General features: G+C 48.0%; 2 protein-coding genes across 2 annotated transcripts in view; both read right to left on the minus strand.

The window, feature by feature from the left end:
* The window catches only part of LOC144153236 (uncharacterized), a 79000-nt gene that overhangs the window by 37213 nt on the left and 28074 nt on the right, over positions 1-13713 (minus strand). The window contains exon 3 of the mRNA XM_077684886.1: positions 5433-5679. Coding sequence (XP_077541012.1) covers positions 5433-5679 — 247 coding nt within the window. The remainder of the gene's footprint in view (positions 1-5432; positions 5680-13713) is intronic.
* On the minus strand, positions 1910-5753 carry LOC144152818 (uncharacterized). The gene is made up of 2 exons (XM_077684293.1): positions 5617-5753; positions 1910-3137 (listed from the first exon to the last, which is right to left on the minus strand). The coding sequence occupies exon 2, from the start codon at positions 2923-2925 to the stop codon at positions 2137-2139; it is 789 nt and encodes a 262-aa protein (XP_077540419.1). The 5' UTR covers positions 2926-3137; positions 5617-5753; the 3' UTR covers positions 1910-2136.

Consider the following 13713-nt stretch of genomic DNA (forward strand, 5'->3'; position numbering starts at 1 on the left):
GTCCGACACCTGCAAATTGTTAATACTTGACAAGTGTGACCGCAGGAGGTGCTCAGTGGCTAAGTCGTTTGCTGCTGACCACAAGTGGCCTCGATCTCCCTTCCCCAAGACCATATTTATGAAGTAGATGGAAATCGAGAATGTCCGTGTATCAAGATGTTGATCCACGGTTAATATCACCAGCTGGTTAAAATAAGTCTGCCGGCCTGCAACATCAGCTACGCCTCGGAGCAGAGATATAGCACGGGGCATCAGATGCGCCCTTTTTTTTTAAAGTGGGTTTACACGGAAAACAACAAGAAAAGAAAAGCCGTATCACGTTGTTTTAAAATATTACGCAGAAAGTAAGTAAAAAAGCACCAAAACGTGGCTATTGCTCTATACTTTTCTTTGCCCTGCCTTTCACAACTACACGTGTCATCAATGCGAAGAAAGTGAAATCTGTAGTCAGTTTTTGAGGACAGTACAGTGGACAAGTTTCGTTTTTTACAGATACAAATAACAACAGATATGTCAGGAAAAACTGTTAAGGTGCGCACTTAATCCCTTGGTAAGAAACTCCAGCCCTCGACCTTGTCTTGGAAGCTGAAACGGTAATAATTATGATGACACGTGCAGAAAGGCAGGCTGGTATCTCACAATGCCCCATTCGCCCAGCAATCATCTTTTCTGCTTGTTCTGCAGTTTTGCCTCTTTCAGATCTGCTTTTTTTCGAAGGCACACTTGTACTGACTGCCCAACTTGCTACATTACTTCTTCTGCTACTCGTTATGGAGGGGAGTACTGCTGTGGACGAATTAAAGAGCCTCTACCCAAAAAAGTCCCAGCTCTCATGCTCCGCGCGTCAAATTTTGTGGGCCTGTTGTAGGACTTTTCTGTATTGCTACAAATATTTAAAAAATGTGCGCCGTTGGTATTAAGCGCTGGTATTTGAAGGCGCCAGTACGCAGGCCTAAATTTAAGGCTTCAAGGTTAGCGTGTCATGGGCGATTCCATAGCGACGATGGCGATTTCAACAAAAAAGGAAAGGACATATAATATATCCCACCGTCATATCTCTTGGCGGTGGCTTTATGAATAGTCACTAGGACAACATATAAAGTCTGGGCGAGAAAGTAGGTGGTAAATCGTTGCCACTTCATCTGTTTTTCTAATATCTCGCAATTGCTTAAAGTTTGCTTTGCAATTGCGCCACTGCCCTTGGGGAACAGCAGCATTTTGAATTTTTTTTTGTATTTTGATTTGACTGTCGTTTTGAACTACTAAATGTTTTTCATTTCATTGATAATTCAACTCATCGAACCGGTTCATGAAGCGGTTTAAGCGCCAGAACCGGTTTGCGAACCGGTTTGGTACGTGATTTTGTCGAACCGGAACTGAACCTGAACGTAATGGTTTCGCCTGAATCAGAACCGTAACCGAACAGGTATTTTTTTCGGTTCGACACACTGGATGCCAGTACAAAGAAGCAAGACCCGTGCACACAGCGTCTTCTTGCGGGGAAGCAACCTTTAGTACTAAAGAGTTCGTTATACTTACGGTTGTTTGTTTTGGGGTTTTATATTTTAACATGAAAATGGTGTATGCCACGATATCCCAAGCTTTCACTGACGTCATATTTGTCACGGAAATGACACCAGTACACCTTTGCCGAAGCGACCCGCTAGCAGGACATCGCTAGCCAGGCACACCCATAAGACAGCCGCCAACCCACAAATGCTCAGCTGCAGATTTCACTGCACATTCACTTCCGTGTTTTACTGATTCCTATGACAGAGGAATCAACCAGCGATTTACTTGTGCATGTTTCTAATCACAGTGTGGGGGGAAATTTTCACCATAATAATTTGGCCACCTTAGAAAGTGGTCTCAGAATTCCCACTGTACTAAGGACATCCAAATTAACATGTTCAATCAAGGAATTTCTCAAACCTCACTATTTATTTAGGACACAAGCATTACATGTACTCTGTGGAAGCTGCTTATGGTCACAGATGAAAGGATATTAAATCGAGAGGTAGTGCTGTAGTGTTTTACAGTGATGTCAATCAATCCTAGCACGCCCCTTAAGCCTTCCCGCAAAAGCATCACACTTCAATGTTCCAAGGAACACTCCTAGGGTCACGGTCCACCAACTTATGCTGCCCCCTTCTTCTTCGGTGCTTCCATCCCCTTATGCTGCTTCGACATGTGATACTGGTAGGCTTCCCGCTGCCTGTAGGCTTTTGGGCACAGGCTGCACTGGTAAGGCCGTTCGCCCGTGTGGGTGCGGAAGTGCAGTTGGAGGGTGTCCCGGCGAGCAAACGTCTTCTCGCACACCGAGCATTTGAAGGCCTTCTCGCCTGTATGGGTTGTCATGTGGGTCTGGCGGTTATACCACTGGGAAAACTTGCGGCCGCACACCTCACAGGCAAACGGCTTCTCGCCCGTGTGCTTGCGCTTGTGAAGGTACATGCCGGTCGGATTGGCAAACTTCAGCGGGCAGAAGGGGCAGCTGAACGGCTTATCCCCCGTGTGCGTGTGGAGGTGCATCCTTAGCGTCTGTCTGTTGCAGAGGACCCGGTGGCATACGTGACACTCGTGTGGGCGTAAGGAGGGTATCGGTAGTTTCTTTTTGCCCTTAGAGGAGCCTCCTGTGTCTGTGGCCTTCGGGGTCGAGTCTGCGGTGCCATCATTAGCGGAGGCTCTGGTAGACAAATCTTTGGCGCATTCGTCCATCGCTTTGGGAACAGAACTTGCGCGACGCTTGCTTCTTCTATTGGGAGCATCATTAGCAGCAGCTTTCGGGGCTGAAGGTTTGGGGCATTCATCCGTTGCTTCGGGAACAGAATCCGCGCTCTGCTTTTCTCCTGAATTAGGGGTGGAGTCCAAGGCGCACTCTTCCGCACCTTCAAGGTGCTCGGTGGGCTTCTCGGGAGACACCATGGTGTTGCAAATACCGCAAGATGGCCTTGTGACTAGATGCCGTTTCAAGGACCAGTAGCACTAAAATCTTAAAGTCTGTCCCACCGAAACGATTCAGTGTGAGCTACACTGTGATGAGGTTCCTGAATTCAGCCCTTGCCACAGACACGGGATGATCTACACGGCCAAGAATCTCTTCCTTTCTCCAGAGGGCGACAGTTGCAGAGCCAAGCCTGCAGAAAGAAAGAGAATTTTGGCCGTTACAATTTTTTCCCTGACAAGCCCACGTGCGAAGTGTGCCACATTATATTATATTCTATTCATTTCTAGTCTACTGTGACTTACAATGCTAAACCAAATACTATTCAATCATAGTAGTTAATACCAGTATCCAGTAATACTGTATGTATGTATGTATGTATCAAATCATGAACGGTACAAGTTCGGAGTAACGTTTGAGAGTCTGACACCACAATACATAACCGTTACATCAGCCTCAATCTCCCTGGTGCAGACACTACCAGCTGCAAGAGCAGAGCACAAGATACAGGTATAAACTAGGGCTTATCCGAGCACCCCACCACCTGTCGCTGCTCCGGCCCCTTTGAGCACAATACGTGGAACTGTACAGCGTATCTCCTGTAAGATAAGGTTGCAACAGCAGCAGCCCCTCCAAAGCCGAGAGGAGAGCCAAAGAAAGCTTTCCTTTAAAAGAAGTGAAGAGAACTGTGTTTTCTGGGTATCACTAGGAATTCCAGTATCTGGTGCCCAAAAAGGTTGCAGCAGCAGCAACAGCAGCAGCCCCCATAAAGCCAGGAGGAGAGCCAAAGAAAGCTGAAGAGAACTGTGTTCTGGGGGTATCACTAGGGATTCCAGTATCTGGTGTAAGATAGGTTGCAGCAGCAGTAGCAGCAGAAGCAGCCCCCATAAAGCCGAGAGGAAAGCTGAAGAAAGCTTTCCTTTGGAAGCAGTGAAGAGCACTGTGTTTTTTGGGTATCACTAGGGATTTCGGTATACAGTGTAAGATAAGGTTGCAGCAGCCCCCCCCCCCACCCCCAAAGTCGGGAGGAGAGCCAAAGAAAGCTTTCCTTTAAATTAAAAGCAGTGAACAGAACTATTTTTTGGGTATCACTAGGGGTTCCCAGTTTGCGCTCGCCATGTAATGGCTGGCGCAAGCACCTTAACCTTCAGGTCTGGTTGCTTACCCTACGTGATGCGCGGCTGGAGTGGTGTTAATCGCGGCCATTTCTGATCGCAACCCTTTAAGCAAAAAGCTATAACCCAAAAACACAAGGGATAAAGGTCAAAACGGCTGCCGTTGTATGGTAGTAAGGGTGGAAATATTGAAGTACTAGTACAGAGCGTTCATGCAAGTACCCAAGACTCGGAGAGAAGCAGCCACGGGTCGCTGACAGCATTAGACTAGGAACTCGAGAATTGAATGTTGAATTCAATTGAATTGAGTGCTGGTGAGCCTGGTTGTTTGTTGGAAACATTTTGCACTGGATGAGTCTCGCAGTCTAGCCCGCAGCCAACTGCTGGTAATGATATGAAATTCTATGCAATCATGCGCGGCCCTCATTTGCTCAGCTAGTGTCACGGTTGACTTCGTCTTAGCGTGACTAGCGTGCCAGCCTTTTCTTTTTTCTTCACTAGCGCTACATCCCCACCGCTCTAGAGTGCCCTCGGATGGTTGATTAGGAATGACACCCGCGATTGTATTGCTTGAAGCTAAGAGACGACTTGAGGGAAAAGACTGAGGGAAGTTTGTAGAGCCGTCTATAAATAGCAGGTAACAATGTCATGGTAGAAAAAAATACCGGTAACATATCTTCTCAACAATAGTTATGTCGCAGAATAAAAATTCAAATTGGGTCTTTGCACAAAGGTACAAATAAGGTGGATCATAGTGGAGTGCTGCAAATTAATTTTGACAACCACATTCCGTCACTAAAGCCCCTGCCCACAAATAAGTTGAAGTCAGTGGCCATGGTAGCTAAGCTGGTAGAGCACATGTAGCGTATGCAAGTAGAGGACCACAGCTGAATTTTTTCTCTACTTCGTTTTCAAAAAGTATGTCCCTGAACCCAAGGCGGGAAGAATTTTTCACCACAACAGTTTGGCCATCTTAGAAAGTGATCTCACAATTCACAATGCACTAAGAACTGACAACTTTGTACATTAAATGATATAATGCTTTATCTCTCATTATTTATTTAGTGCACATGTATCACACAGACACCGTGGAAACAGTTATGGCCACAGATGAAAGGACATTAAATCGAGAGGTAGCGCAGCAGTGTTTTCCAGTAAAGATGTCCTTACACAATCAAGCCTTCCCGCACTTGCATTACGCATCGTATTTCCCAAGAACATTCCTCACTGTGTGCTCCCTCAACTTTCACCCTTATGCTGCTTCGCCATGTGATACCGAAAAGCTTCGCGGTGCCTGTAAGCTTTCGGGCACAGGCTACACTGGTACGGCCGTTCGCCCGTGTGAATGCGGAAGTGCAGTTGGAGGGTGTCACGGCGGGCAAACGTCTTCTCGCACACCGAGCACTTGAAGGCCCTCTCGCCCGTGTGGGTGGCCATGTGGGTCTGGCGGTTATACCACTGGGAAAACTTGCGGCCACACACCTCACAGGCGAACGGCTTCTCGCCCACGTGCTTTCGTTTGTGAGCGTACATGTTGGACGGATTGGCGAACTTTACCGGGCAGAAGGGGCAACTGTACGGCTTCTCCCCCGTGTGGGTGTAGAGGTGCATCCTCAGCGTCTGTTTGTTGCAGAGGACACGGTGGCATATGTGACACTTGTGCGGGCGTAAGGACGGGACAGGCAGTTTCTTTTTGCCCTTACAGGAGGCTCCAGTCTCGCAGCCCGTGGAGTTGGAGTTTGTTGTTTCGGGAACCGAATTTGTGGTGCCATCATTAGGAGCGGCTTTGGGAGACAAATCTCTGGTGCATTCATCCATTGGTTGGGGAACAGAACCTGCGCGACGCTTGCTTTTTCTATTGGGAGCTTCAGTAGCAGCAGCTCTAGGGTCCGAAGGTTTGGGGCATTCCTCCGTCCCTTCGGGAACAGAATCTGCGCTCTGCTTCCCTCTTGAAGTAGGAGTGGAGTCTTCTCCACCTTCAAGGTGCTCGGTGGGCTTCTCGGGAGACACCATGGTGTTGTGAACAGTTCGAGATTGCCTTGCGAGATACTGTCTCGAGCTCCAGTAGCACTAAACCCTTAATAAACTGTTCCCCTAAACAATTCAGCGTGAGCTACCGCGGACACGCCACTGTGACGAGCTTCTCGAATTCCGCCCTTGCAAAAACAGGCAGAGGATAATTTACAAGGCCAAAAATCTCTTCCTTTCTCCAGTGGGTGACAGTTGCAGAACCAAGCCTGCAGAAAGAGAGAGAATTTTGGCCATTACAATTTTTTCCCAGACAAGCTTACATGCCAAGTGTGCCACATATTAAATACTATTTAATCATAGTGGTTAATACCAGTGTCAAATCATGAACGGTACAAGTTCGGAATAACATTTTAGAGGCTGACACCACAATACATAACCGTTACATCCTACTCACTCTCCCCGGTAAAGACCCCCCCAGCTGCAAGAGCAGAGAACGAGATACATGTATAAACTAGGGCTTATCGGAGCGCCTCATCACCTGTCGCTTCTCCAGACCTTTTCAGCACAATACATGGAACTGCAACGCGTATCTCCTGTAAGATAAGGTTGCAACAGCAGCAGCTCCACCAAAGCCAGGAGGTGAGCCAAAGAAAGCTTTCCTTTATAAGCAGTGAAGAGAACTGTGTTTTCTGGGTATCACTAGGGATTCCCAGTTTTTGCTCGCCACGTAATGGCTGGCCCAAGCACTTAACCTTCAAGTCTGGTTGCTTTCCCTCCGTGATGTGCGGCTGGCGTGGTGTTAATCGCGGCCATTCCTGATCGCAACCATTGAAGTAAACAGCTATAACCCCTAACACAAAAGATAACAAAAAGGTGGCCGTTGCATGCTAGTCAGGGTGGAAATATTGAAGTACTAGTACACAGCGTTCGTGCAAGTACCCGAGAGAAGCAAACGACGAGCCTCTGACAACAGCATTACAGACTAGCAACTTGAGAATCCGCCTTTTTCAAGACGCCACTGCGCATGCGCGAAGCCCTAGCGGTGAACACGAGAAACTGTTTGGAGGGCCACTGCACCATCCGTCTGCAGCGTCCACCGATACTCGGCTGATGCGCATGCATCGTCGGCAACGTGAACTGCAAATATCTAGCCACTTTTGTGTTGTTTGAATGCAATGCCACTTTCGTGTGCTGTGTACGAGTGCACCTCTCGGGCCAAGGGTGACAAGAAGGAGCGTTTTTTTCGCTTCCCATCAGCTACGCGCGACAGGCAACGCCGAGAAACCTGGATTACGGCTGTGAGACGCCAGTCTGAAAATGGGAAGCAGAAGTAACCGCAGGTAAGTTTAACCGTGGTTACGAAACTTTAACCGCGGTTATCACAAACTACGGTTTTGTCTGTTACACACGAAATAAATTCCGATTGTGGTGACCGCAGTCACTTGGTTGTGAGCGTAACAAAAATAAATTACCACCCTTTAAACTTAACGAGAAAAAAAAAGAGAAGCAGTGTAGACAAAATGAAATATCGTTAAAGCAGTCGCTTCAGACCCAAACGCAACGCACTCGCGCGCAGCGAGGAGAGGGGCTTCCCCAACTGCTCGCTACCGGCTTGGTTTGCTCAGGTATGCTCGGTGTTGGGAACTTCAGGCTTAGCATAGCGGTGGATATTTGACCGCCGCTATCTCTACAACTGCGAATTACAATCCATAGCACAATTTTTCACCGCGCTAACATCAACTTTCTCGCATGTGGAAGTTCTTTTCCGCGATCAGATTGATTTTGAAGAGCGGCGATAAGCTGTTGCTGCCGTGGTCTGGGCCGGTTCGAGCCGCTTGCAGTTCCGTGCGGGCAGGCGCGCCGGCGTGTTCGCAGGCACGGCCGACGTGCGCGCCGATCGTTTCCGAGTGCTGAAACCGCTTCATGATTGCCTGGTTTATCCATTTTTTTGGCGGATGACGCGCGGAATATACAAATTTAGCACAGCATTTGTCGTAGTTAATTGGGTGGATCGGGAAACAAGCCGCTGCTGACGGGCAGTCGCGCTGCTTGCGAGAGCCATGCAAAGAACGCCAGCGCCTCTTGGGGGCAGCGTTGGGGTGCCCGCTATTTGAGAACCTTCATCTGCTCGGAATGCCAGGTGATTTTTTTTTTTTTTTCGCCTCCGCTGATGCACCGCCACTTGTGTCCGAACTGACTTGTGCGATTTTAAGCACTGCGGCTGCAGGAACTGCGATTAGCGTGACTGAACTTACGTGGCCAAGCTCAATTTGCGTTAACCATGGTTAGCGGGGTAACCGCACTTTCGTCGGCCGTGTAACGCAGCAAACTGCGGTTTTGTCTAACCGCGGTTCGCTTAACCGTTGTTAACTGCACCCGTGTAACTAGGGCATTATGGGTAGTCGACCGGGCCAAGTCCGTCCAGCCGTTGGTAACGGCAAGAAAGCTTCCCGGAATGAATTGTTCCCCTGGCGATTGCATGCTGATGCAGTTGCAGTCGTCAGGGGAAGCATAAGATTTAAAAAAAATGACTAGGTGAGACGGAAAGCTACCTTCTCTTCGAGCGTCGAAAAACAATGCGCTCACGCCGAAGGCAACAACCACGACGCACCGCACTAACCTTGACCTCCGATCTGCTTTCCGTCGCTACCTCAAGAGGGCGCCACACCACAGTGAAAAAGGCGGATCGAATACAAGCGTTGGGTGAGCACGGTTGCTTGCTGGAAACATTTTGCACTGGATGACAGTGGCATAGCCCGGGGGGGGGGGGGGGTGACCCCCCCCCCCGAAATTTTCACTGAACCCCCCCTCCTCACTGTAGTTTTTAAGAAACCATATTCGGCCAACAGCGCCGCGCATAGTGCCTCCTTTTCACCAAATTAGCAAACTAGGCTCATAGCAAGAGTAAATTATGAATGGCGGCGATTTTCTTGCGACTTTCGGGGCACCTAGAAGAGAAAAAACAAGACTGGAAGCAAAGTGCTTCCTTCCGCGGCGCGTTTCGCCCCTCTAGCCCGACTAGTCCACTCTGTACAAGCCTTGTTAAGATCGGCCAAAACGGGCCTGGGAAAAATTCCTTGCAAGATCTCTACCGGGGTGTACGTGGATGAGTCACCTGATTTGGTTTGATTTGAGGGCACGCGGCGTTGCCGGGGGGGAGGGGGAGGGGGCGCTGACCGGGGTTCAGCCCTCACCCCCTCCCCGAAATTTTACCAGCCCGCGCCGTGCTGCCAGTTATGCCTAAAGCCATATAAATACAGGGGCTTTAGTTATGCCTAATACGTCACCTGTGAACAAAGGCGCACAACCTTCGGATGTGCCACTATTAAAAACATTCACGACTCAATACCTGTCTTAGCGCATTGGTGCTTACACAAACAAAGTGCCCGCGTCAGGATAATTGCGGAGGGGTGCAGCTCCAAAAGCGATGGCGCCCTCGGGTAAGCTCAGCCCACGGGACGCTAAAGGCGTGCGTTGTGTCCCTTTGTGTGTGGCATGTTGCCACACAGAGAATTGGCCGGCTGATTCGTTCTCAGCAGAGACGATTGACTCATCACGGTATGGCCGAGGAAGCAAGGAGTGGTCCACACTAACTGGAAGCGTAGAAAAAGAAAGACCACCAGCCATTGATGGGTGAGGACTGTTACGATAAAGGCCGGTAAGGGAAAATATCTTTGTGTGTGTAAGCAGAACCACGTGCAAGCGGCGGTCGCAGCCAGTCAATACTCCTGCAAGTTGACCGAAGAAAGCGATGGGTCAGGGTATTGGGCAAAATGTGTGCCTTAGCTGTATGCGGCAAAGTATGCCCTTCTTCCGTGCGTCCTCCCTTCCTTCTTCCGTTTTCACGTTTCTGTGGAGCCCGGGAGGGTGTTGACGTGGGATAATTCCTTGGTATCAGCTTGCGCGCACTGCGTGTGCCCCTCTGAAAGCGGTGTTGCAGACATTTTCTGCGGCACGCAGCGGCTCGCCGCCCGAGTTCCCGACTTAATCCTAAACATGAAGGCACGACGGTCACCAGCCCTGCAGACGGCGGTCGCGACAGTAACAAATACCCGATGACCATCTTCGACCTCGGTCACAACTAAAGCCCCTCCATTGCGTCCACGGTCGCTTTTTCCCTGGCCGGCGGCTGCCCAGGGCAGTGTATATTCAGGGGCCGGAGTCACAACGGCGATATGACAGAACAGCACAAGGACAGCAGCGCCCTGGCTTTGTGAAGTGCCAACGCAACGCACAATAGAGACCCCAATTGTAAGTCATTTTGTTCCCCTGACCATTGATTTATTCTTGCGTTATCCCTGCAGTCCTTTAATATTTAAATAATTGCTTCCTAATATTTACACGGTGTCACAGTACCTTTATGTCTGCGAGCCAAAAAATTTGTACGTCGTTTTACTTCAAATGCAATATTTGCGTTTGAATTGGTTGTTGAAAGGAGCGCCCACGATGAAGCGGATAGGTAACTTTGAACGACGGAAAACCTAAATTCAACTCATATCCGCCTGAATATCCATGATGCACAAAGTTGGTGAGGGTTACTCAGAGCGTATCAGGACAGCGTTACGTACAGTCGCGTGTGATTTGAATGTAATCACGCGAGCATCGACCGGCCACGACGATAACGCCCCCGCGTGGCTTGTTTTATTGCGTCTGGTTTCTAGTTTACATATGCTTTTCTCCTCGGTCGCTGTTTATTCAAGTGGCCATCACTCCCGCGGCAAATCCAGGAACCCCTTCCTTTTTTTTATCGCACATGCAGCGACGACATCCCACTTGTCGGATCTTACAGGAATTCTCAAAAAGGTGCGCACAAACACATTGTCCGCAAATACTGGGCTTTATAACAACGGGTGCTACGCTGCTCACGATAACCAAGAAGAAAGTGCACACGTGATCACAACCACACAAAATCCCCACAAAGCGGAAAGGGTGGTTTACTAGACGTGGGAGTGATGACTGCTTGAAGGAACACCGACCGAGGGAGAGGAGAAAGCATTAACTAGGTCCCAGGCGCACTGAAAAATTCCGCGCGGGAGCGTTATCGTCTTTATCGGTCGAAGCTCGCGCGATTGCCTTCAAATTGCACGCGACCGTACATGAAGAGTTACCGCTGTCCATGAAGTACACGAAGAGTTACAGTACATGAAGAGTTAAAATATATATTTGTTCTCGCTGCAGTTCTATAGTTGATGACAGGGTAAGAATGCAGCTCCGCCCACAAGCGTTGTTTGGCCGCTAGCTGACTCTCCGCGGATAGAAAAAATAGTTCGTTGTTTATACCCATGATTACTAATATGAACGGCTGACAGTATAACCATCTGATTATGATGTCGTTTATATATGCTTCATTCCGAAGAATGAATGATTTTCCCAGGAAAAAGAAAAAGTCATCCTCATTGGAAACTGGCTCAGGAGAAAAATAAATTACTCACTAAAACAAAGGTTATTCTTGATAGAAACTATTCCCGGTGTATTTTATGCTTAAATCAAAGCTATCTGTGATTGTTTTACTGTTAGACAACAGAAATAAACATATAAACAACGCGCACACAATTTTTTGGGTCTGAATAGTTCGAATTTCAACCGCTGCACGTCGCTTAGCCGTCGTCTGCTTGGAGAAACATAATCAACATAATGGTCGTCGTTATATTTTGTCGGGCTCGTCGCAGTTCGACTATTTCTTCACTTGGCGTGTGCAGTCATTGTCAAGAAATGTAGTCGGTACAATATCTTCCACAGCCATCATCACCGCTAAATCAAGCGTCGTAAACGCAGGGTGGAAGAAAGGGGCGGTTCGTCACCGCAATGCCTGGATGCAGTGCACGGATTGTGTAAGCTCAGGGTGAAAAGGAAACCAGCGGCGAAAATTCATCTGTGTCTTTCATAAATCGGCCGCGGTATCAACGGGCCACGCATTGTTCTATGCGACTGTTTAGAACGTAGTGACGCACTGCAAACACCTATCGCGGCGACGCACGCAACCGTGGAGGTCGCGATGCCGCATAAGGTGTCCTGCCTTGCGAAATCAGCTGTGGGTGCGAAGAAACAAGCGTTATTTTATTCCGCTTAAACGAGACAACACCGTATGGCGCGAGCAGAGAACTGCGGGATGTGAAACGTTACAAGACTAAGCATTTCTACTTCACGAGACACGCGAGTGGCAAGACGCTCTACGTCAGTTGGTTAGATTGACAGTATACAGTGTCATGCTTTCAATCCAGGCGACCATTTTCGAGGTGTTTCCCGGTGATGCAATAAAAGAGCTGCCGGCGTTCCTTTAGTGTCATATCACCACCGCGCAGTTTACAGTGGAATGATAACGTAGAGAACCCCAACTGACGGTAAAAATTGATAGAAAAATACCCTTGAGCACCAGCAGCCGCCTAAAAAAATTACTGTTGCGAGCTTTTATGGAAAAAAAAAACGAATAGTTACCTACAAATGCATCCGTCCGAAGTTCGTTTCCACGTTGTGCTACATTCAACTTTCATTGGCTTTACACCGATGCGCGGCAGCCTACCGTGAAGATATTTGTATTGTTGATGAGGCTTTTGAAATAGCCTACACGAAGAAAATATTCGGTTCAACATGTAGTTGCTTTGCAGCCATGTCATGTCAAGCTTTTGTGGAAGCATTTTAATTTCTGATAATCTTCCCGAAGCCAATAATCTTCGCCTATGTACACCAAACAGTGATGTCGAACACTGACTGCCCCATACGAAACTTGAACGAACAGCTATACAAGTGCACGCAATTCTTACTGCACCTATTTAGACAACCACACTCAACAGGCCCAATGATATGAGTATGAACGTGAGATCTAAGTGAATTATTTAAAAATGTGCCGACATTTCCATGCAAGCATTTCCATTTTATCCACTTCTGCAACCAATCAGAGCACCAAACTGGAACAGGGAGAAGAAATATTTAATTCTCACTGCCCCTTGTCAAGGTGTCATGGGCTACTGCACAAGCATTTTCTATTCTTACCACACTTTCCAGCCAGAAGCAGCGAAGTGGCACCCTGAAAGCCTGACATTGGATTCATTTTGATTTGCTGCACCAGTGTTTTCAATGCCTAATGCAGCTTTAAAGCCAAAAGCAACAGTGTGTACGTGAAAAGCAGTGACTTCACGGCGTGAAGGTGTGGCATGAATTCATTCTAACGTACTACATAAGCATCTTTAACCCTCACCACAACTTCATGGCTAGAAGCTACAATGTGTGCATAAAAAGCAGCGACATCACAGCTTGAAGGCCTGGCATAAACACATTCCAACGTATTTTATTAGAGCTTTCCCTTCTTACCATAGCTTTATAATCAGAAGGAACAGTTCAACCTTGCAAAGGAGTTACGTAGCATCTTGAAGAAGTGACGTAAAATCGTTGTGACCTGCTGAGTAAGTTTTTTCAATTTTTACTGCGTCTGAACCAGCTGGAAGCAACAGTGCGCCCAGAAAGCAGCGACATGACACTCTGGAGGCCTGAAGTTGAATCATTTTGATATGCCGCATCACTGCTTTCTATTATTCTTGCAGCTGTATAACCGGAATCAACAGTGCATGCTTGAAAAGTATCAACATAGCATTCTGAAGGGGTGACATACCTCATTTCTACCTGATACACAAGTGTTAGCAATTATTACTGCAGCTCTTCAACCTGAACCACCTTCAGTCACTGTTT

Source organism: Haemaphysalis longicornis, unplaced genomic scaffold (genome assembly GCF_048455015.1).
Source record: "Haemaphysalis longicornis isolate Haplotype H1 unplaced genomic scaffold, Haemaphysalis longicornis Haplotype H1 scaffold_9, whole genome shotgun sequence".
Lineage (NCBI taxonomy): Eukaryota > Metazoa > Arthropoda > Arachnida > Ixodida > Ixodidae > Haemaphysalis > Haemaphysalis longicornis.

Coding starts and splice junctions, on each gene's coding strand:
- LOC144152818 (XM_077684293.1), bottom strand. CDS start 2,925: ATGGTGTCTCCCGAGAAGCCCACCGAGCACCTTGAAGGTGCGGAAGAG.